General features: G+C 45.4%; 1 protein-coding gene across 2 annotated transcripts in view; it reads right to left on the bottom strand.

Annotated features, from left to right (window-relative positions):
- Positions 1–24,189, bottom strand: part of ARFGEF1 (ADP ribosylation factor guanine nucleotide exchange factor 1) — a 4,299,619-nt gene that overhangs the window by 2,116,174 nt on the left and 2,159,256 nt on the right. For both annotated transcript variants that reach the window (XM_044067163.1, XR_006364243.1), the window contains exon 19: positions 4,104–4,255. In XM_044067163.1, coding sequence (XP_043923098.1) covers positions 4,104–4,255 — 152 coding nt within the window. The remainder of the gene's footprint in view (positions 1–4,103; positions 4,256–24,189) is intronic.

Here is a 24,189-nt window from a genome sequence, read left to right as displayed (position 1 = left end):
ACCAGAGCATCTCCGGGGGGGCTCCCCCAGAGGGGGGGGGTTCAGTGTGAAGAACTCGCTGCATTTTACATTGGAAGGAGAGGTGAAGAGATCGCAGCAAGGCTGACCCCACTTTAGAAAGATCTGTTTTGCTACTGAACGATTTAGAGACCACTGGTAAGGCATCGAGATAGACCTGCTGAGCCTGTCCACTAGAATGTTGGACCTCCCAGGAATGTGCGCTGCCACCAGAAAATGGTCGGTGGAGATTCCTTACTCCCACAATCTCATGGCTTCACGACAAAGGGGATAAGACCTGGTATGCCCCTGTTTGTTGATGTACCAGACTACCGGCATGTTGTCTGTCTGGATGGCAATCATCGCTAGGGGAAGATGGGCATGAACAGCTTGCAATGGCAATAGCACCTCCTCGTTTACAGGACACTGATATGCAACTGGGTCTCCAGGGAAAACCACGTGCCTCGGACTGTCCTTCCCAAGCAATTCCCCCCACCTGAGTAGGGAGGTGTCCATGGTCAGTGGGGAGGGAAGAATAAATGGACAACTGCAAAGAAGGTCCAAGGATTGAATCCACTAGAACAAAGAATCCCTGCAGGCTCAAGATAGATGAACAGGATAGAACAATGATAGATGTAGAAATGACCAGTGGACCACTAGAGTCCACTGGAGCACTCGTGTAACTGAGCTGTGGGTACGAGGGTGATTGTGGCCTGCATGGACCCCAATGCCCATAAGACAAATTCCACTGGGGGAGACTGAGCCTGAAGGACACACAAGACATGATGTTTGAGGGACCGAAGTCTGGCGTCAGAAAAACCTTGGTCTGAATGGTGTCTAACCAAGCTCCAATGAAATCCAGAAGTTGAACTGGTTCTAACAGGGATTTGCTGAGATTTATGGTGATGCCCAACTGGTGGGTTGTCTGGATAAGGAAATCTCTGGCTTGCCAGAGTCGATGCCTGGAGGGAGCGGAAAGGAGCCAATCATCCAGGTAGGGGAAGACCTGGAAGCCCTGTAGCCGCAGTTGAGCTGCTACCACTGCCATCACATTGGTGAACATTCTGGGGCTGTGGTGAGACCAAAGGGTAGCACTCTGAACTGCTAATGATTGGTCCCCAGCCAGAAGTGCAGAAACCTCCAAGAGTGTCTGTCAATTTTGATGTGATAGTACGTGTCTTGAAGGTCTATCGAGCACATCCAGTCGTTCTCCTGCAGGAAGGGCAGGACAGACTGGAGTGTGACCACCCAGAATTTCATCTTGGCAATGGACAGATTCAGGGTAGAATGACCCAGAATTGGTCTTAAGTACCCCAATTTCTTTGGCACTAAAAAGAACCTGGAATAGATGCCTAATCTGGACTGGTCTGGAGGGACAGGCTGGATGACTCGTTTTTCGAGCAGCTTGGAAATTTCCAGTGCTGCATCCTCCCTTTGCATGGGTGGGACGTCCAGGAGCTGTTTGAGTGAAGGGAACTGAATATTCTGTGGATATGATTCGCAACACCCAATGATCATCTGTTATAGACTCCCAGGCTGTTAGGTATAGCGAGAGTTGACTACCGACTGCCTCCATAGACAAGCAGCCAGGCATCCCTTCAGGGCCCTTGTGCGGACCTGTCAGGAATGGAATCCTGAGACCCGTGGTTCCTTGGACCCCCTCTGGCAAAAGGGCAGCATCTGTCAAATCCACCTCTGTCTCAAGGGAAGGCGAGTCCTGAGCATCCTGGGAATAACCCTGAGATGTCTGGAACCACATCTTCTTTGCCTCTTGTTGATTCCTGGAAAAAGTTTGCTGAGGAGTTAAGAAGAGGATTCATATGACAGACAAGGTCTTCCCATCTTTCTCGCTCTGGAGATGTACAGTCTTCCCAAAACGAGTGGAACTATTGTATGGGGTGCTCATAAAAGATGCCTTAAAGGGCTCCAAAAAGGTACAAAGTCAGAGTCAGGTGTAATGCTTGATGGCAACGCTTGCTCCGGATGCTCTATCGGCGCCTTCAGTACCATGAGATAGGAGCCACATAGAGGTAGTGGTGATAGAGGTGAGGGTGGAAATCCAAGTGGAAAAAAACTTCTTTTCCTCCGCCGACATGGACCTTGGGGCAGATCCAGCCATCTCCTTAACCAGGTCTCACTGGAGCCTGATGACATGTGACATGTAGAGTGCACGTTCTGAGAATGTTGCTGAAGCATAAACCTGCTTCCCAAAACGGTCCATGGTCCTAGACTCCCGGTCCAGTGGATGGACCATGCAGCTCTCCTGTGCTAGCTCTTTCTTGGTGGCTGCTGCCACCACCAACATGGCATTGACAAGGGATCCCTTAGACAGTGTGGCTTATCTGAGAAGCACTGAAGATCTTGTCAGGGTATCTGGGGATGGACTCCACCAAGTCGGGCTCCTTCCATGCCCAAGATGCAATAAGATCCACCAGGGGATCCATGGGACATGACACCCAGGATGTAGAGGGTCCTGCACCAAACGCCTCCAGGAACACCGACTCATCAGGATTGGGTTTTTAGGCAGACCAGCCCCCATGCTGATGAAGGATCTCCATGCTAGGGTTGATCGGAGGGAACTCTCCCCTTCCTCCAAGTCTGTGTCCTCCATGGGAGACTCCGGCATGGAGTCTAAGTGTCTCCTTTTACATGTGTGCTTTCGATGAACCTCCTCAGGGGCAGTCTCTGGGGAGGACTGAAAAATCAACAAGCTGTTCCTGTGGGGGAACTCCCTGAGGCAGAGAGGTGGCAGGCTGTCCCTGAGGGGCAAGGATCAGAGAATCTGAACCAGACAAAGAGGGAGCCAGGACAGACTTCGAAGAAGAAAGCATCAAGGGTCTCAATGGAACCGAGAGGACTCTCTCCACCATGTTGAAAGCAGAAGGAGAACGGACCCCTGGAGCTGGGACGTGACCGGGTCCATAATCCTCTGAGTAAAGGGGGGGGGGGCCAAGGCCAAACCTCCAGGTGCCGAGACTCCGAGTGGCAGACTGAATGCCCCTAACCTTGGAGGGGGTAGGCAAGACTTGAATCTGAGTGCGGACGAATCTCTGCATCATCCTGTCCACCTTGGCTTCAGAGAGGCTACGGGTGGAGCTAGTGAAAGAGGCCACCGACACCGGCCTAGACAGGCGGTGAGGGGAAGCTGACACTGGGGAATGGATCTGAAACACCTCCAACTCTGGGGAGTAGCAAGGTGAGCGGAGCCTGGGAGAGCCAGAGATAGGAGCTGGATGAGAGTTCGCCGGCAGCTCGGCCGAGGAAGAGCGGTCAGGAGACCGCTTCATCAGCCTATCCTGGTCCTTGTGTTTGCACTTCTCACCATCCCCGGTCCTGTTGGTGAGAAGTTGAGTCCCACAGGGCAAGGCAGAGTAAGCAGCAGGAGCAGCAGAAGAAGCTTGGGCCTCCGCAGTGGGAGGAGGCCCTTAAGAATCAGCTTATTCCTCCTGTCAATCAATGCGCAGAGACTGAACCCCACGCAGATTGAACAGGAAGAATCGAGGTGCTGGACCCCTAAGCAAACTATGCAGTGTGTGTGGTCATTCACGGGGAAAACTTGCGGCCACACTCTGTGAACTTTCTGAACCCTGGTTTGGGTGTCTCAGCCATTGAAAATGGAGAGAGCCCATCAAACTCACACACACACTTACTCTAACAAGTGATAGAGAGGTGAACGGGAATCTTTTTTTTTTGTTGTTTTTTTTTTTTTTACAATTAGACGCCTGAGCGTGAGTGATAGTGGAAAGAAAAATAATGGAATGGAAGATACAGGATTGAAAATTTAGAATTAAAGCAGAAATTCACTTACACAAAAAAGCCTGGAGCATGGACAACAATGCGAGCGATACACACGGCACACGAGATCTAAGGGGAGGAAGGAGACAGGCATTATGGGTAGGGGAGGAGCTTGGAGCTCAGATTTGATGCTGGAAAAATGTGGCTGGGTCAGATCCGTCCCAGATCCAAGTCCTGAAGACCAAATGAAAACAACAACTTCAGATCATTCTTTTTTATCTCCATTTGATACAGTATACTGCTGGAACACTGATACACTTTACAGTGACTAAATAACAAGCACAACTAGTAATTTTCCCAAAACAAATTACCTTAAACATTGGCCTAACATGTTCCAAGTGTGTTGCACTGGTAAAGGATGCTTGCACATGGCTCACTGCCTCCATGAGTGCTTTTGCAGTTTTAGCCATTTGTTCCATTTCCATGTTATATAACAGCCTACGTTGCTTTTCACTTGCTACATCTGTAATTAAAAAAATATAATGCATATGGGTAAAAGACATGGCCATTAACATTCACTTCAACACACAACTGTATTAACTAAATGGATAGAAAGTAAGCCTCATAAAAGTGCAGCTGAAAATGTACAAGATGCACTTCAACATCATGAAAGTCAGGCATATTTCTGTCATCTGTTTACTGAATAACAAAAACCCTGTGGATTCAATTATAAATGGCAAAGAGATATAGTTGTGATTCTAGTATCATTTTATTTATTTATAAAAAATGCCTACTAACAAATCTCTAAATGTGCCTGGATGCAGCTTTACTTGAAGCAATATGTAAATTCAAGGAAAAATGGACCTAAATGTCCAAGAAGGGCAAGCTTACAGAAAAACTAGGTATGGTTAAGCTGGGTGAGCCTGTGTCAGCCACTCACATCTACCTCCTATCCTCAATAACTCCTTATAATAGTCGGATATAGAACAACATATTAATTGATAATTACCACTGCATAAAAGGAGCTGCATGAAGCAGTACAGCAGAGATTTAAGTTTTTCAGTCAAGGAACATTTTTTTAAACACCTTTATTAAATTGTCACAAGACATAGGTACACATTCATAAAACAGAAGACAAACCATATATTTTTTTTTCATTTCCAAACATTATACATTACATACATTTTCTTTAATTACAACAATTCAGTGTAGGAAAGATAGGTGTCCTACCGATCACTGTTGCAGTATTTTTGACATGTGGGTTGTCACTGCTGTCGGCTGGCTGGGGTACCAAAGCTTTATCTTCCCTAGGTCATATGTCTGATGCATAACCTAAGCTCATATGTGAAGGGTATCAAGAATGGTGTACATGCATCTATCTTCAAACTACTTCCAAATCAGCAGCATGAAGACTACTGTGAGGAGCCTGGTCAGCTAGCGGGGGTGTAGCTAGAATTGGCAAGAAATTTTCCCCTTACCCATGTAACAGCAATGGCTAAGGGAAAGAGGGAGAGACAACCGGAAGTGGGAGTGAGTGAGAAAAGAGGGTATGGAGAGTGGGATGGAATACTGCATCAGTGAGCAGTAAGACATCTATTGTTATGGCAAGTTCTTACACAACTATACTATGTCCTGACTGAAATTACTGTTGTAGTATTTCTGATATATAGGTTCATAGGTAGGTACTAGGCTATCGGCCCTATGTCCCATACAAGCCTAGCCAAAAAATGTACCCTGGCTTTCACCACACAAGAAAATTATTTTCCTGTGCCCCTGTCGAGCAGAGCCACAGAAGTGATCCCCGGGGTGAATTTCCCATTTCCCATCCATATGGATGATTCCCAGAGCAGGAGGAGGAAGGAAGGGTCATTGGCTAATGAGAACAGTTGTCCAGCAGTCTGGACAAGACTGACCTAGCAAAGACTGTTCTGGTCCTGGAGAAAGCATCAAATTTGAATTGCTTGATAAAGGTGCATATAGAGGACCAAGTGGCTGTCTCAGAGATAGACCTGGAATCTGTTCCTTTGTGGAAAGCTCCTGAGGAAGTGACTGTCCTAATAGAATGTACTTTACAGAAGGAAGGCACCACGATGTGAGTACTAGAAATAAATGGCCTTTGAAATCCAGACTGCAGTAGTTTATTTGGAGACTGGCTGTCTCAGCTTAGGGGTCAAAGTCTTTCTGAAGGATTTAGTTTTGTCCAGGTCATTCACTACCTTAGTCATGAAGGATGGGTTAACTCTGTCCCTGTTAAAAATGAGAAAAGGGAGCAATGCCCTTCTTGGCAGAGGTGAGGGCAAGAGGAAGATAGTTTCTCAAGTACAGAATTTTAGAGAAGTGGAAAAGGTTGGTTGAAAGGGAGGCAGAGTAAGCTTTTCTAGCACAAAATTAAGACCCCCCCCAAAAAAAAGGAGAGGTTGGTTAAGATGCAGAACTCCCCTGAGGAAAAGCCTGACCTCCAGCCTAGCCATAAGCGGAGGGCTAACAGGGATGCAAGACAAATGAGCTTTTATGAAAGAGTATGCCTAGCCTGACTGAAGAAGCTTGCAGATGTAATGCAGCACTGTAGGGACATTTGCTAAGAGTGGATCTTAACTATGTTTGTAGCACTACAGGGAAAACCTTTTCCACATAGCCTTATAAGATTTTATGGTAGTACGTTTCCTACTCTGTTGTAGGACTTGCATCTCCTCTTCAGATAAAATATATTGTTGAGGTATTAAAATCCTAGCATCCTTAGGGTTATGCTGAGGGATGGGAGATTTGGGTGGAGCAGCAATTCTTTTTGTTGAGTAATCAGGTCTAGCTGTACCTGTAGAGGACTCCAGTAATTTCCTTTTGCCAATTGAAATAGCAAAATGTTCCTGCTCAGATTGTCTGCAATAAGATTGGAACTCCCAGGAATGTGTGTTGCTTTGAGAAAGAAGTTGGAAGCTATCGCCCAATGCCAAATTCTCATGGCTTCCTGACACAGGGGGTAAGACCTGGTTCTGCATTGTCTGTTGATATACCAGATGACTGACATGCTGTCCGACTGAATTGCAATGGTCCCGGAAGGAAGGAATGTGTGGAATGCTTGCAACGCTAAGAGAACTGCCCTCAATTCCAGGACATTTATGTGCAAATTGGCCTCCAGGGGGGACCAGGTGCCTTGGACGGTCTTTCCCTGTTAATGACCCCCACCCTAGCATCCGTGGTCACCGTGGCCCTGGGCTGGGGAAGACAGAAAGTACAGTTGTGTACACTTACCATAAATGCAGATGTTCAAGTGTATTCACTGTTGCAGTCATCACTTGTGGGTTACCTCTACTGGATAGCCCAAGGCCGGCCCGAATACCAGAGTAAAGGATTTCCCTCCTGCATCAGCTGCAGGTCTCCTGAGACTGACATCAGGTCACCAGTGCTATAAAGAGAGGCAGCCAATGCCATTACATCAGTTTTTCTCGCCCCCAACCACTTCCAAGAAGACCTGAAGAAGGCCAACCTGGGTAAGACCATAAGAAAGATGGAGAAGAGAAAGGGGGAAAGGTGGGAGGGAAACAGGACTGCAACAGTGAATACACTCGAACATCTACATTTATGGTAAGTGTACACAACTGTACTATGTTCTTTGTGTTTCACTGCTGCAGTCATCACTTGTGGGAAAATACCCAAAGCTGAAAGGTAGGGTGGTAGGAGTGCAGTGAAGGAGCTGGAGAATAGACTTTTATTGCTTTAAATGGAAGCTACAATGACCTGCAGGACTGCTGAAGCAAAGCCTGCTCTAGATTTGGAGAAAGTAGCCAGCTGGTTGTGTTTTGTGAAGGTGTGGACAGATGTCCAAGTGGCAGCTTCTAAAATGTCCCTGGTAGGGACACCTCTGAAGAAGGCAGTGAAGTTGATGCTGCCCTGGAAGAATGGGTTCTGACTGATTTGGGAGGTATCTTTCCATGAAAAGAGTAGCAGAAATGGATGCAGTGTGATATCCATTTGGAAATGGTTTGTTTGGCTATAGGTTTCCCCTCTGCCCCAGGGGCGAAGCTGACCAGCATTTGGTCAGTCTTTCTGATAGACTTGGTTCTGTCTAGGTAGTAGGTAAGCTGACTGTGCACATCTAAAGTATGGAGAATCCCCCCCCCCATATTGTGGGTTTGGAAAGAAGGTAGGGAGATGGATGCCTGATTAAGGGCCACATCAGATATCACCTTAGGCATAAAGGAGGGGTTTATCCTAAGAGATACCCTGTCTGGATGCAAAATAATGAAAGGTTCAATGGTCATGAGAGTCTGTAGCTCTGATACTCTTCTGGCTGAGGTTATGGCCAGCAAGAAGGCAGTCCTCCAAGAAAGGTGCTTTACTTCTGCTGAGGCAGCTGGTTCAAAAGGGGGTAAGGTCAAATTTTTGAGGACAAAGTTCAAATCCCATGCTGGGGTAGGTGGCCTCCTAGGAGGTGATACCCCTCTAAGGAATTGTTTTAACAAGGGATAGGAGAATAGAGGTTGCTCTATTGGAGAATGAGCAGAGACAGCTGAGGCATGGATTTTGATAAAGGAGTAAGGCAATCCCTTTTGCATGAGCTCAGCTAGGTAGTCCAGAACCAAGGTGAGAGAGGCATGAGTGCTGTTTTCACCCTTATTTTGGCAACATGCAGTGAATCTTTTCCATTTTAAAGAATATAAATTTCTGGTACTGGGACTTCTGGCCTCTTTAATCATATCCATGAGCTGTTTGCTCAGTAATGGCCTGTTATTTGCCTCTGGGTTATAAGCATGGCTGACTGTGTGAAGATTTAGGTGCACTACTGACCCTTTTTCTTGGGTTAGCAGCTTTTCTGTGAGAGGTAGGCTGATGGGTGACTCCTTGGTTAGGCTGAGAAGTAAGGGGTATCAGTGCTGTCTGGGCCAGTTTTGGGCAATGAGTATAGACCTTGGCCCTTCCTCCCTGATCTTTTGGCCCTTCCTCCCTGATCTTTAGAAGTAACCTGGGAGTCAGTGGTAAGGGACAGTAAGCGTACACAAATAGGTTGCCCCAGTGAAAGGGGAGACCATCCACCTTTCATGCTCATGGATGGAATTCCCTGGAGCAGAACCTGTTTAGCTGTCTGTTTTGAATTGCAGCAAAGAGGTCTATCTCTGGTAATTCCCCAGAGGTGTATGATGTAGAGGAAGGTGTCCCTGTTGTAGCTGCCACTCGTGTGGGTTCAGTACACTCCTGCTGAGGTGGTCTGCCAGGGTGTTGTGCTCCCCTGGAATGTATTGGGCTATCAGATGCAGATCCATCATTGAAGCTGTCTGCCAGATAAGCATAGCTAGATGGCACAAGGGGTATGACTGTGTTCCCCCTGTTTGTTGATGCACCACATGACTGTGGTGTTGTCGGTCTTGATCAGGAGAACTCCTGGCCTGAGGTGGCTCCTGAATGCTATTACAGCTCTGTGTACCACCAACAATTCCTTCATGTTGATGTGGAGGGTAAAGTCTCCCTAATCCCAGGTGCCCTGAGGGCACATCTCCTAGATGAGCAGCCTAGGCTGTGTCTGAGGCATCGCTGGGGATTGTCTGGCCTTGGAGAATGGTGGTGAAGGGTAGACATTGTTCTGGGTACAAGCTTCTGCCCACCATAGAAATTCCTTCCTTAAGCAGGGGATCAGAAGCAGCTGGTGTTCCAGTGACTGTGTATGTTGGCTCCATAGGTTCTTGAGATACCACTGTAGTTTTCTCTTGTGGAGCCTGGCTAAAGGTAACAGAAGGATGCAGGAAGCCATGTACCCAAGCACTTGCAGGAACTTCCTTGCTGTGAGATGTGTCTTGCATGCTAGCTGAGAAAAGTAGAGTGGGAGAAAGCGCTGCTTCTCTGCAGAGAGGAATGCTCTTTGGAAAGATGTGTCCTGGAAGGCTCCTAGGAAGGTTATTTGTCTTGTGGGCTGGAAATGGGATTTTTTCTTGTTGATGCTGAATCCCAAAGAGGTCAGGAGAGTTTGGACAAAGGAAAGGTCTTGCAGGAGTCTTTCCTTGTTGTCTGGTTGAATGAGGCACTCATCCAGCTAGGGGTAAAACTGGATGTTTTGCTGTCTGCAAAAGGCAATGACAGAGCAAGGCACATGGTGAAGATTGGGAGCAGTAGATAAGCCAAAGGGCAGAGCAGAGACCTGAAAGTGCTCTCCGCCTGCTCTAAAATGTAGGAAACTCCTGCAGGATTCCCTGACGGGGATATGAAGGTAGGCGTCTTTGAGATCTAGGGTCACTAGCCAGGTGTCTAGAGCTAATATAGGTAATAGGTTTTGAAGGGTCAGTATTTTGAATTTTGGCACTTGGAGGGACAGATTTAATGTGGGTAGTCTAGAATAGGGTGCCAGATGCCCTGTTTTCTGGGCACCAGGAACAGCCTTGAGTAGAAACTGTTTCCTGCTTGTTCCTCTGGCATTGGTCCCACTGATTCCTGAGCACAGTTTTTTTGAATTTGGCAGATAGCCTCTGCTCTTTGGTTTGCAGTTAAGTCTGGGAATCCTGAAAATCTTGGGCTTTCTTTGAAAGTCAGTCTTTACCCCTTTGAAATGATGTCTAGTACCCACTGATCTTTTGTGATAGTTTGACACCTGTCTAAGAATAGGGACAGCCTTCCTCCTAGGCTGGTGGGGGAATGGAGGGGCAGAGGGGAGAGAAGGAGTCACTGTCGGTACTTGGAGTCAGGAGTGGATTTAGAACTCACTTGCCTAGGCGTGGTAGAGGGGCACTGCCTGGGCCTTTGCTGACTTTGCTGCTGCTGTCTGGAGTGCCTATCTCTGCACTCTCTCCTAGGCACAGCTTTGGGTTGGCCAGGAAAAGACTAGTGTTTTGTTGGAAAGTTCGTACTGAAGCTGGGAGGCTGTATGTGCAGGAAGTCTTTGACTGTCTGCATAGACTTAGCCTTGCCTTCCTTTTTTTTGACTTTCTCTGCTTTTGGGCCGAACAGCAGTTCCCTATCCAAGGGGGTGTCCAAAAGTTTAGATTTGACCTGGTCAGGCAAAGGCTGCTCTATCAGCCATGCATGCCTTCTGATGACTGATCCTGAAACTGCAGCTCTGCTAGAAGCTTCTAGAGCATCAAATCCAGAGTGCAGGGAATACTTTGCTACTTGAGAGCTGGAGTGGATCAAATCTCCTAGTTCTCTGGTAAAGTGAAAATTTTTTGATTTATTAATTCCAGCATGTTTTGTTGAAATTTGAGCATGTGAAATTGGCATCTGAGGGCTCTAATAGCTAAGGTAGCCGAAGTATAGACCTTTTTGCCCCATCAATCCAAGGCTCTGTTCTCCTTGTCACAGGATATTGGGATTTTGGAGGAACTGGTCCTAGCCCCTTTGGGACCCTGGGTAATGATTTCTGGGTCAGCCGCAGGTTTCTTAAACAGATACCTGTAGGAGTCAGGTATCCTGTAGTATCTGTCAGGTTTCCTGGGTGCAGGAGGTAGAGCATCAGAGGTGATACCAGACTCCAGGAAGGTGTCTTCCACCACATCCAGGATGAGTGGAATGGCTAAGGACTTGTGTTGAGGTAAGTCCAGGAACTTCCTGAGCCTCTTCTTTGACTGGGGTAGTCCTGGGCCTCCCAATGGAAATGCTCCCTAAGTGAATTTAAGGTTTCCCCGAAAGAGAGGTCCGGGGGGGGACTGAAGGAATGGATTCCTCAGCATCTGAATTCTCAAAGGCTGTCAGGGGACTGTTGCTCAGTGTCTGAGTCTAGAAATTCAGAGTCCTCAGACTGTGACTCTGAAAGCACTTCAGGTGAATGATCCCTTATTCTTTTGGCTGGGGTCGCTGGTTTCCCCTGATGAGGGTAATTAAATCTTCAGCCATTCTGAGTAACTGTTGAGACTGGGCAGGTTGGGTGGGAGGAAACTGGTGACTGGGCATGGAGGAAGGGGCTCTTCTAGGAGTGGCTTTGCTCTTAGGCCTCAGAGATTCGAAGGATCTAGTGTTTTTTGCTGGTGGTGTGGCAAACGGTCTAGGCCTGGCATCAGTCATCCGAAAAGCCTCCTCTGAAGGCAGTGCCTGCAAAGCGGCTCCGGACCCAACCGAGGTACTGGCGACTGTCAAAACAGATGAAGGAGCCTGAACCAGCGGTGTACCAGACTCCAGAAGGGTCTCAGTAGACTCTAGGTAGGCTCTACAGCTGTTGAAAGGGGCTGTGAATGTGCCTCACTGAGTTCAGCTGAACTAGTGGAAGGTAAGCTGGCTGACTTCTGATTTGTGTTGTCTGTGGGTCTAACCTTTTGAAATCTGTCTCTCTCCTTATCTTTTCTCTTTTGGGGAATTTCGGCAGTCGACTGACCGATGGACGCCATTTCACATGAGTAACTAACCTCCCTGAAATGCCTAGCTACAAAATCAGCTCTCCTATGGATGGTCCTAGCACTAAATAAGGAACAGAATCGACAACTGGGGACTTCGTGGTCTGGGCCTAGGCACGTTACACACAGATTATGAAAGTCTCAGTGTGGTATTTGTTTTCCATAATGGAGACAGTTATTTCTTTTTCAGACATCGGTTAAGTGCAAGAAAAAGGATCCCCAATAGGGCTTTAATAGTATTCTCCCTCACTCTGGCAATAGGCAACTGATGCACTTGCAAACTGCTTCTGCTTCAGGCTCCATGGCAAGAAAGGCTGGTGTAATGCCGTCAGCTGCCTCTCTTTATATCACTGGCGACCTGATGTCAGTCTCAGGCAACCTGCAGCCGATGAAGGAGGGAAATCTTTTACTCTGGTACTTGGGCTGGCCGAGGGTTACCCAGCAGGGATAACCTACAAGTGATGACTGTAACAGTGAAACGTGAAGAACATCCAATATTGCCTCAGCCAAAAAGCAGGCAGTAGTAAGAGCTTGGATGTCTCCTTTTATGCCTTGTGAAGAATTTTGGAAGGAGAGGCAGAGGAATGAAGGCAATGAGGAACATCCTTGTTCACTGGAAATACAAGGCATCTGTCGTACAGAACTGGGGGAGCTGATGATTGCTTCAGGAAGCAAAGAGGTCTATCTAAGGAATGCCCTACTGACGTATATTTTGTAGAAGACCTCTCTGCTCAAGGACCACTTGTGGGGGTCCTCCAGGGAGAAACTTAAGCAGTCTACTAGTACATCATTCTAAGATGGGATGTATGTGGCTGTGAGCATGCTGTTCATTTGCATTGCCAAATCCCAGGATTTTCACCTGCAAAACTGGTAAGACTTGGTGCCTCCCTGCTATTTTATGTACCACAAGACTATGGTGTTGTCTGTAAACACGTGGAGTGGTCCTAGTCTCCAAAGGTGGGCAAAAATCTGAAAAGCTTGTAGAAGAGCTCTTATTTCTTTCAGGCTGATGTGTTCTTTCACTTACCAAAGAAACCAAAAAAATTATGCTACAAAGAGACAAAACCTGGAAAAGCTATCTCCAACATAAACAGCCTGTATTGTTACTTAAATACAAACAGCTGTGAAACTAAGCTAAAAAACAAGTAATTAAAGATAAAAAATCCTACTACATCAAACTCCAAATAAATCATGCAAAAAACCCCAAGCAAGTCTGGAGCTCTATTAATTCCCTCCTCAAGCCTGGTACAAAAAACAACCCATGTCCTGATACTAGTAAATATGAACAAGAAATCGTCAAACTATTCAACACTTTCTTCACCTCTTCTATTGCTGATCTAATCAAGACCTTCCCCAACAATAACACTCCACCCCCCTCTGCTCGAGCTTCCTCCTCTTCTATACCCCCTAATTTTAAACTTAAACCTGTATCCACCTACCTTATGAAAAACCTTCTCTCCAAACTTAAACTTTGCACCAATGCCCCCGACAACATTCTTTCCTCCTTAAAAATTGCCTCAGACGGTACTGCTCTCCCTATCAGCATCCTGATAAATAGATCACTACTTGAGTCCTATGTACCCATACTATGGCGTTCTGGATTTATTCTACCACTCCACAAGGGTGGTAAAAACTGTAATGTTTCCAATTTCTACCCTATAGCCATCCTCTCACCAGTCTCTAAACTTCTTGAAAAATGCATACACTTGCAGCTCATGCCATTCCTTACTGAACACCAGCTACTCTCTCCTACCCAACACGGCTTCCATCCTGGACACAGTACCAACACAGCCCTTCTGTCCTCCTTGCATTCTGTCAATCTAGCTCGAGACTCTGGTAACATAGTTTCAGATGTTCTACTAAACTTATCTAAAGCTTTCGATACCATCTCCCACACCCATCTATTAAATTATCTATCGAATCTCTACATCTCCCAAAAAACTCTTTCCTGGTTCTCCAGCTATCTTTCTGACAGGTCCTAAGCTGTCAAATGGGACCAGGCCTCCTCCCCACCCCTACAGGGGTACCCCAAGGTTCCATACTAGGCCCTTTGCTATTTAACATCTTTATTAACGATTTCTACAAAGCCACACCCAATACCAAAATTGTCCAATACGCAGACGATTCCACTTTGATCTGCTGCGCCTCTAACCTATCTGATCTTCAGTCTCTAACTCAAACTGCCTTCTCAACTACTGAAAACTGGATGCACCAAAACCACCTCTCACTAAACACTAACAAAACTAAGATTCTTCTATTCACTCCCTCAAAATCCACTCCTATTGATAAAAACTCACTTCAAATTACTAGCCTTAGCAATTCCATTATCAAAGTCGTTTCCCTCTGCCAAACTCCTGGGGTCACCATCAACGAACACTTAAAATTCAATACTCACATCCAACTTAACATCAGGAAAACCCACATAAAACTCGGCCTACTCTACAGAAACAACCACTTCCTCACTCCCTCCACCAGACAAACTTTGGCCACTACCTATCTCCTCCCCTCTCTTTTGTATGGCGGTCCTCTGCTTACCAATCTATCTTCCACCCTCAACTCCAAACTTGAAGTATGCTACAACAAAATCTCCAGATTCGCTACCAAGGCAAAATCCTCCTCCCATCACTGCACCTCCTTACACTCTTTAAATTGGCTTGAACTCCCTAATCAACTTGACTTCCTCCAAATCGTCACAGCCCACAAATTTTTATTCCAACCTACTAGCTGCCCTGCATTATCTAATATACTACAACCATATAACCCCCCTTAGACCCCTTAGATCTACTCACCAAAACCTTATAATCGTCCAAAAACCCAAGCGCCCAACTGATCAGCTTCTATTCTCCTTTTCCCTAGCCAGAAAAATAGAATGCCCTGCCCTCTACTCTGAGGACCTGTGACAATCCACACACCTTCAAATAACAACTTCATTCTTACCTGTTTCTTCACAGGAAATGTAGCTGCACTCTTCAACTCATACCTCCTAAGCTCTGCTCCTCTTCCTCACCTGGCTAACCTTCATACCTTCCTAATTTTTCTCACATACTTAGCTTATAAATGTAACTAAACAGTAACATCCAGCCATTATGCTGTATGCCTGTCTTTCTCTTGAAAAATTTGTAATAGTTTTGCTGTCTTTACTGAATGATACCTGTTTTGACTGTAATACTACCTGTTGATTGTTATACTACCTGTTGATTGCAATGCAAATATTTTTCTTGTAATTCTCTATGTAATGTAATTTTGTATTGTGGAGCTTTTCTCCCCGGGCCTCCACTGAAAATGGGCTCTCGAGCCCAGTGGACCTCCCCAGTCACCAAACTGGAATAAATAAATAACTGTGTCTGCCATTTCTCCTGCACTCTGTGTGATCCTGTCCAAGCCCACGATGCCTCTTTCAAGGCATCTGTTGGAACTTGTTGAAGAAGAGGAGGTGGGGTGTGAGAGGTAATCCTGGGCTGCGGGTGACATGTCCTCTTCATCACATAAGCTCCTTCTTGATATGGGGGGGGGTCAGGACGTCCTAGGGGTGGCAATACTGGGAGCACATCAACTTCATATACCACTGGATTTTTCACTTGTGGAGCCTGGCCAGGGGGAGCATAGACATGGTAGCTGCCATGAATCCTGAAGTCCTTGGCATCTCTTTTGCAGAGTAGTGGGTTGCAGAGGAGTGGTCTTGGAAGTAAGTGGACAAGCTGAGAACTTTCTTCTGGAGCACTAAATTAGAAAGAGCAGAGGAAATGCCAACAGGAATTTTCCCTGTCATGGAAAAAAAAGCATATCCATCCATCAATTCCACCTGCCTTTCCTGCTGAATCAAAGAGGAAAGGAAGCAGACTGCATGGTCTTAAGTGACAAATAGGCTAATCTACATGGTGCCATATTCTCAGAAGAACACAACCAGAAAAGATGCCTGAATCCCCAATACCACAACAGGACTACAGCTACAGCTCAGCGAGCCATTCAGAAAATTTACTTCCTGGGTCATGAACAGCTGTAAAGAAGATGCTCATTCTATTGCCCAATACCAGAACCGCAATTTATCTAAGAGCATGTGCCTTCCTATTTGTTCACACATCACATCATGCTCGTCTCTAACATGAGCAGAAAATGTGCTGGTATAAACACTTCCCCCAGAGATTTTTGTGCAAAGAATGGTGTTATAGCTTCAACCGAGGAACTATCTTGAGGGAATTTTTTTCCAGAGCCACAGTGGAGCTAAGAACCAGTGGATAAAGTGTTTACTATCTGAAAGTAACAGGGTTCTGTTGCAGGTAGGGCAGGTCACAATGAAGTTAGTAAAAACTATCACCCATGCTCCAGCACAAGAAAAAAGGTTTGTCAAAGTTAATGAAGACATGAGGGCATTGTAACCAGTGATATCATGAGGTCTACTGCAAAGCCCACTTCTTCAGAGATATAAATATAATTGTGAAAGGCATGGCTGCTATACAGCCCAAAAGGCACAGGATGGTCTGAACCGGCAATCTACACTATGATCATATACAAGCAGCTATGTCTTTCTCGGCCCTTCATGGGAAAGAACGACAATGGAGACTGCATATATCTGCCCCAGTGAAAGCAATATTCCAAGTCAGAACCAAAGAGGACTGTTTCCTTTTTTTTTTTTTTTTTTTTTGGGGGGGGGGGGTGGCCCTTTGCTGAATCCTGAACCCATTCTTCCAGTCACAATGAACCCATTCAATCACCAGGATGAGAGCCCTACAACCCATTTGTTCCTGGGGTGACAGAGTTAGGATCAGCCTTTGCATTACCCCCACCAACTCTTAATCATGCCTATGGTATTCAAGAGCTTAGGTATGCTGTGGGCCCATGAGATGCACATTCATGCTGCCATATGATGTAACCAACTGCTCTGTCCCCATTGTACACAGCATCCTCTGTGCAATCTCCTGTCTTCAATGCGGAATTCAACTACAGAGATCATACCTCAACATTAGTGAGCAGACTAAGCCTGGTCATTTTTCTCTTCCACATACCAACTCTAAAAGATGTCCCATCAGGTAACCAAACTTGAGTTGCCCTGAGTTGTAGTCAAGAATACAGCCTTTTACATAAAAAAAAATGTGAAATGTCCTCAAAACTGCCAAGAGTCTGCAGCTAAGACAACATCCAAGCAACGGACACTACAAGACGGCCCCAAGAGCCTGCAGCTAAGACAACGCCCAAGCAATGGACACTACAAGACGGCCCCAAGATGAACAGCAGGTAGGGGAATACATAAAGGTTCTTTTCTAACAGTGCTTCCAAAGGGTAGCAGCTTGTACAGAATCTAATTTAAGAGGAGACAAAATGGCAACACTTGTGAGTTGAAAGTGGTGCCTGTACAAAGTGAACCAAAAGAACTTCCTGATTAAACCAAATGCACTCATACCAACTCAGTTTCAAATTTATTACAATCCTCACTTTCTAAGCACATAATGCAGTATCAAGCAGAATTTATACTATGAAATTGAAGACAAATAAAGTACAGTTTTGTACCTACCATAAATGTAGATGTTCGAGTGCTAATACAGCTACAGTAATCACATATGGGTTCTCTGCCGTCAGGCGGTCCCTCGGTCGGCCGAATTCCAAAGTCTAGGTCCGGCGTCGGCTGTTGTCGCTTTCTTTCCTGACGTCAGTGCGACAGGGGTATTTAAGACACAGCCGACGCCATATTCTTCAGTCTTTCTTGCCCCAGATGTCAGGTGCCCCCAGAAGGAAGGCAATACATAAATTATATATATATATATATATATTCAAGCAATGCAATGTAATCAAAAAACAGTAGTTGTAAGCAAATACACCATAGGAGGATAACCCAAATTAGGTTGTATGAGGAGGTGTTAGCCACTAGTCCTTTACCAAGAGGGGAAGGAGGGAGGGAAACCTGTACTGCAGCTGTATTAGCACTTGAACATCTACATTTATGGTAGGTACAAAACTGTATTATGTTCATCGTGCATACAGCTGCAGTAATCACATATGGGTAGAATCCCAAAGCTACGCACAGGGTGGTAGGCACTAGGTGGAACTGGGATGTGCCAGAATGCCCTGCAGCACAGCAGTGGCAAAACCTGCTCTAGTTTTGGAATATAAGGGCAGGTGGTAGTGTTTTGTGAAGGTATGCACAGAACTCCAAGTGGCTGCCTCCAAAATATCTTTGGTAGGAACTCCTCTGAGGAAGGCTGTAGAGGTAGCTGTGGCCCTGGTGGAGTGGGATCTGATGCCTGTAGGGACAGATTTCCCATGATAGGAGTAACAAAATCGTATGCAGTGGCCTATCCATTTTGAAATTGTCTGTTTGGAAACAGGCTTCCCTTGAGCTCCTACAGCATATGACACAAAAAGTTGTTCTGATTTCCTGAAAGGCTTTGTTTTGTCCAAATAATAACGTAGTTGTCTATGGATATCTAAGGAATGTAGCAGCCTTTCCCCTTTGTTTTGAGGATTGGAGTAAAAGGTAGGTAAGTGTATGGCTTGATTTAAAGCTACCCTGGATACCACTTTAGGCATAAATGACGGGTTGGTTCAAAGGGAAACCCTGTCCTGATGGAAGATGAGAAAGGGCTGCACAGCCATGAGGGCTTGTAGTTCCGAAACCCTACGAGCTGAGGTAATGGCCAGAAGGAAAGCTGTCTTCCAGGACAAATATTGCAAATCTGTTGAGGCAGCTGGTTCAAAGGGAGGCAATGTTAATTTTTCTAAAATGTAATTAAGATCCCAGGCTGGCACTGGTTGTTTCCTTGGTGGTCTTATATTCTTAGCCCCTCTGAGGAACTGTCTTAAAAGTGGGTGAGAGAATAACGGTGGATCTGTGTTGAATTCTGCAGAAATGGCTGAGGCATGGATCTTTATGGAGGAAAATGAAAGTCCACTGTTCAGCAGCTCAGCTAGATACTGTAATACCTGAGGCAAATTCAGTTTTTTAGGGTCCTGGCCTTTTTTCTCATTCCAAGCGCAAAACCGTTTCCATTTTGCGGAGTAAGCCTTTCTAGTAGATGGCCTTCTGGCCTCCAGAATGACGTCCTGCACTTCTTTGGGGAGTAGGGTCTGTTGTGGTGTTAAGGAATTTTCCATGCAGCGAGATTGAGTGTTTTCAGCTGACTGTGAAGAGTTTTGTAGCTGTGCTGAGTCAGCAGAAGAGGCATTAGAGGTAGAGGCCATGGAGGAGTATGTGTTAGGCTCCTCAGGAGTGGGTACCAGTGCTGTCTTGGCCAGTCTGGAGCAATCAGTATCATCTTCGATCTGTCTGCTCTTGCTTTCAAGAGCACCTTGGGCAGAAGAGGCAGAGGTGGGAAAGCGTACACTGTCCATGCTGTCCAACTGAATGAAAGGGCGTCCACTCTCCAGGCCTTTGGATGAAAAGTCCTTGAACAAAACTTCTCCAATTGATGATTTCTGTGGGAGGCGAAGAGATCTATGTCTGGCCTCCCCCACACTTGGATTATCTTTGTAAACACCTGAGGATGCAACTTCCATTCATGTGGGTCTGTCATATTTCTGCTTAGATTGTCTGCCAGCGTATTTTCCAAACCTGGCAAGTACTGTGCTTGAAGTTCTATTTGCCACCCCAGAGCCAAGTTCCAAAGTGTCATGGCTAGTCTGCACAGGGGGTATGAATGTGTTCCTCCTTGTTTGTTTATGTACCACATAACTGTGGTGTTGTCTGTTCTTATCAATAATTGCCCTGGATGCAGGAAGTCCTTGAATGCTGTAATTGCATTTATCACTGCTAGCATTTCTTTTTGATTGATGTGAAGGTGCTTTTCCTTTTGGGACCATTTGCCTTGAATGCACCTGTCTGTCATGTGCGCCCCTCAGGCGTAATCTGAGGCATCTGTTGTGATGACTTGATTTGCTTGAGGCTTGCAGAATGGGAGCCCTGTGTTTGTTTGACATGCTTGGGCCCACCATAGAAATTCCTTTTGCAAACATGGAATTATTGGTATTATTGTTTCCAAATTGTGGCCGTGTTGAGACCATAGGTTTTTTAGGTACCATTGAAGTTTTCTCATATGCAACTTTGCACATGGGATTAAAAGAATGCAAGATGCCATGAAGCCCAGAGCCTGCAGGATTTTCCTTGCAGTAAGCCTGGTGCAATTTGCTAGTATTTTGAAGTACTGAGTTAGTTGCCCCTGTTTTTCTGGCGTAAGGTAGGCCATCTAGGTGTTTGTGTCCAAGTTGGCACCCAGGAAAGTTATTTTCTGAGATGGTGTTAGCCTGGATTTCTCTTTGTTGATTGTGTATCCCAGAGAATTCAGTAACCGTGTTGCATAAGCCAGATGTTCCAGAAGTATGTGCTTGCTGTCCGCTTGGATCAGGCAGTTGTCCAAATAAGGGTAAATTTGTATCCCTTGAAGTCTGCAGAAGGCAATTACTGATGCCAGGCATTTTGTGAATACTCTGGGCGCAGTAGATAAGCCAAAGGGCAATGCAGAGAATTGATAGTGGATTGAACCTGCAAGAAATCTGAGGTATCTTCTGCAGCTTTGTCTGATTGGGACATGCATGTATGCCTCCTTGAGGTCCAATGTTACCAGCCAAAACTCCTTGACCAGCATGGGAAGAAGCTGCTGTAATGTGAGCATCTTGAATTTTGGAACGAGTAGAAATGTATTTAGGATGGATAAGTCCAAAATGGGTCTCCAGTCGGTTCCTTTCCTTGGTACCAGAAATAGTCTGGAATAAAAACCTTGACCTTGTTCGTGAGCAGGTACCTCTTGAATAGCTTTCATGTCCATGAGTTTTGAAATTTGTATTTGTGCCTCTGCCCTTTGATTGTGTGGCAGGTTTGGCATGCCTCTCATTTTTGGAAGAGTGTGAAAATGAAATCTGTAGCCTCTGTTTATAATGTCCAGGATCCATTTGTCTGTTGTGATAATATGCCAATTTCTTGTAAATAATGCCAGCTTTCCTCCCAAGGAAGCTGCCAGCTGAGACTTGCTTGGCATGAAAAGGAGGAAGTCATTGGGTTTGTTTTCTGTATTGTTGTGTACTGTCTTCGCCACCTCTTGGTGCTGGAGTTTGCCATTGTCTGCCTCTATATGATCCTTGAGATTGTCCTCTGCCCCTTGTACGTCTGTATCTACCTCTTTGGGGCTTGTCCGAGGCTGGAAAGGACCAGTTTTTAGAAGGCCAATTTCTGCTAAAACGAGGTGGTTGTACCTATAGAAAAGCCTTGACAGTTTGCATAGATTTAGCTTTTTCTTTCATTTTCCATAGTATCTCCTCAGCATTAGAACCAAATAGTACATCCTTTTGTAAAGGAGCATCTAGTAGTTTAGCTTTAACATGATCAGGCAAGCTTTGTTCACTAAGCCAGGCATGTCTACGAATGACTGATCCTGTAACAGCAGCTCTACTTGAGGCCTCTAAGGCATCATAGCCACATTGTAAGGTGTGTTTACCCACTTGTTCTGCACTATGCATCATATCCTGCAATTCCTTTAAATCTGGTTGTTCAGGTTGAGACATTTTATTTCTTAATTGTGATAACAGAAACTGCTGATATTTAAGCATATGGAACTGACAATTTAAGGCCCTCATGGCTAGGGTGGCCGAGGTGTATACCTTTTTTCCCCACCTTTCTAAGGATCTAGATTCTCTTTCGGAAGGTAGTGGATTCTTGGCAGTAGAGGCCTTCATTCCCTTGGGGCCTTGAGAAATGGTTTCAGGATCAGCATTACGGCTTTTGAAAAGGAATTGATGAGAGTTAGGAACTCTGTAGTACCTATCAGGTTTGACTGGGGCAGGAGGCAGGGAATCCAGATTAAGACAAGCCTCCGAGTAAACATCATCAAGTATGTCCAAGACAGGAGGTATAGCCAGAGGTCTGTGTTGAGGTAACAAAAGAAATTCCCTAAGCCTTTTCTTGGAATCAGAAAAGCCTTGGCCTTCCCAATGGAAGTGTTCCCTCAGGGTGTGCAAGGTTTCCCCAAAGGAAAAATCCTCTGGGGGAGATACAGAAGGAATGGACTGTTCTGCATCAGAATCTTCATAAGGGGAGTACGAGTGTTCCTCTACATCAGAATGTTCTGAAAAAATGGAACCCTGTTCAGAAGAGGGAGAATCTTCCTCCACTCTGGGTATCTTGTCTGGAGGGGGTTGGGAACCCCTGATAAGAGTAATTAAATCCTCAGCCATTTTAAGCATCTGCTTTTTAGGCATGGGGCCTGGGGATGGGCCCTGAGCAACAGGCCTCTTGGGATGCATGGCTGATTTGGACTTAGTGAAGGCCTTAATGGAAAAGGAAGATGAGGGTCTAAAGACACCCTGGGTGGAAGTGGACCTGTCCACATTAGGAGGCTCAACACTCACCGTGGCTTCGGTGGTTGTAGTCTGAGTAAGGGCCGAGGTACCTGCGGTCTCGAGTACAGAAGACACCGCCAAGGAAGTGTCGTCGGTAGTCAGGGACTGCATAGGCATCTCACTGAGAACCGGACCACGTGCAGCCGGTTTAGGCGTGGTGTCGGTTGAGAGCGTGGACCTCGCGTGTCGGTCCTTGTCCTTGCGTTTTTTGGACAAAACGGTAGTTGGAGTCTCCGACGACATTTTATAATCAAAGGCTTTACCAAAATAATGTTGGGCGAACTCCGCCCGACACTTAATAGTGCGTTTATTGAAAGTAGCGCAAAAGCGACGGTATTTGCTTCCCACAAGAAATACAATTGTTAACTTTGTCTGACATCGGTCTGAGGCAAGAAAAGTTTCCCCAACGGGGTACTTAGCTTTAAAGAAGACTTCGGTTTCCAATTTTTCGTAAATTCAGGAGCTGGCCGACCGGCACTTGCGAACTGCTTCTGCTTCGGGCACCGTGTGGCAAAAAAGACTGAAGAATATGGCGTCGGCTGAGTCTTAAATACCCTTGTCGCACTGACGTCAGGAAAGAAAGCGACAACAACCGACGCCGGACCTAGACTTTGGAATTCGGCCGACCGAGGGACCGCCTGACGGCAGAGAACCCATATGTGATTACTGCAGCTGTATGCACGATGAACATCAGATAGTTACTTAAAAAGTATGTACTTTAAACACAACATTAAAAATGCTAGCAAAACAATTTGCAATGGAATTTTCACTAAGTTGACAAGCAAAGGTCACAAAATGAGTCCATACTGGAGAATGTCCTCTAAATACTACAAGCAAAATAGTTTAAAGTGAACAAGAAATCCATAACTACAGAAACCACACAGGAGAGAACATTCTTAATGGCATGCAAACCTGGATAAAAGCTGGCAGGATGTCAACATCTCAGTAGAGCATCCAGAAAAAAATTCAAAATGGAAATTCATGACCCAGACCAGTACACAGCTCAAATAAGGGACAATGCATTCACTTGGTCATATCTCCACAACAAAGATTGCGCAAACCAAACTTGGCTCCCCTTCTCCCCAATGACCAGAGGATGGCACAATGTTCAAATGTTATAAAAATTACAATAAAACAATGTAGAAAATCCAACATTCCTAAAGGAAAAAAATGTAGCCAACTGTAACAAGTTGCAAAAAGTCAGCAGCTCAATGGTGAACCAAAAACCACACAGTGCACTCCCAACACCGATGGTTTGATTTGGCAGATGTAAATCCAACAGTAAAAGTTCAGAAGTACCAAGTGGCTCCAACACAAAAAAAATGGCAGAAAATACATCACAGTCCAGACAAATAACATTATCCAACATGAAATCCAAAAGTTTATCCATAGGCAATCAAATCACCATCTTCAAACATGTGCCCTTGCCCTGCTGTTGCACTCAGATAAACTTTACTGCTTCAACCTTTGGCTGTACAATTATACAATAATAAATTAAATAACAGCACTTTACAAACACTTGCATATAGTGACAATTTGCACTTGAACTTATCATCCAGTTTAAGTTTCTTTTTTTTCTAATTATCAACTTTTAATACTTAACAGTGCAATAAGTTCCCTGTTACATATATTAGAAATGCACAATCTATGTTTTTAGGGCTTGCTTAAAACTAATTCCTCTATCCGCTTTTGGATGATGTTTAAGAGTAATTTTTTCTTATTCAAATACATTTCAAAACATGTTATGCACTTTCTTTGCTACCTAATGAACTGAAAATGACTACTGACATTAAACATTACAGGAAATACTTTTTCTCCTGAATAAACTTCT

Source organism: Protopterus annectens, chromosome 3.part1, assembly GCF_019279795.1.
Source record: "Protopterus annectens isolate FY-2018-M chromosome 3.part1, PAN1.0, whole genome shotgun sequence".
In the NCBI taxonomy this organism is placed as follows: Eukaryota; Metazoa; Chordata; order Ceratodontiformes; family Protopteridae; genus Protopterus; species Protopterus annectens.
The sequence above is the reverse complement of the archived record's forward strand: the minus strand, read 5'-3'. Positions and strand labels throughout refer to the sequence as shown.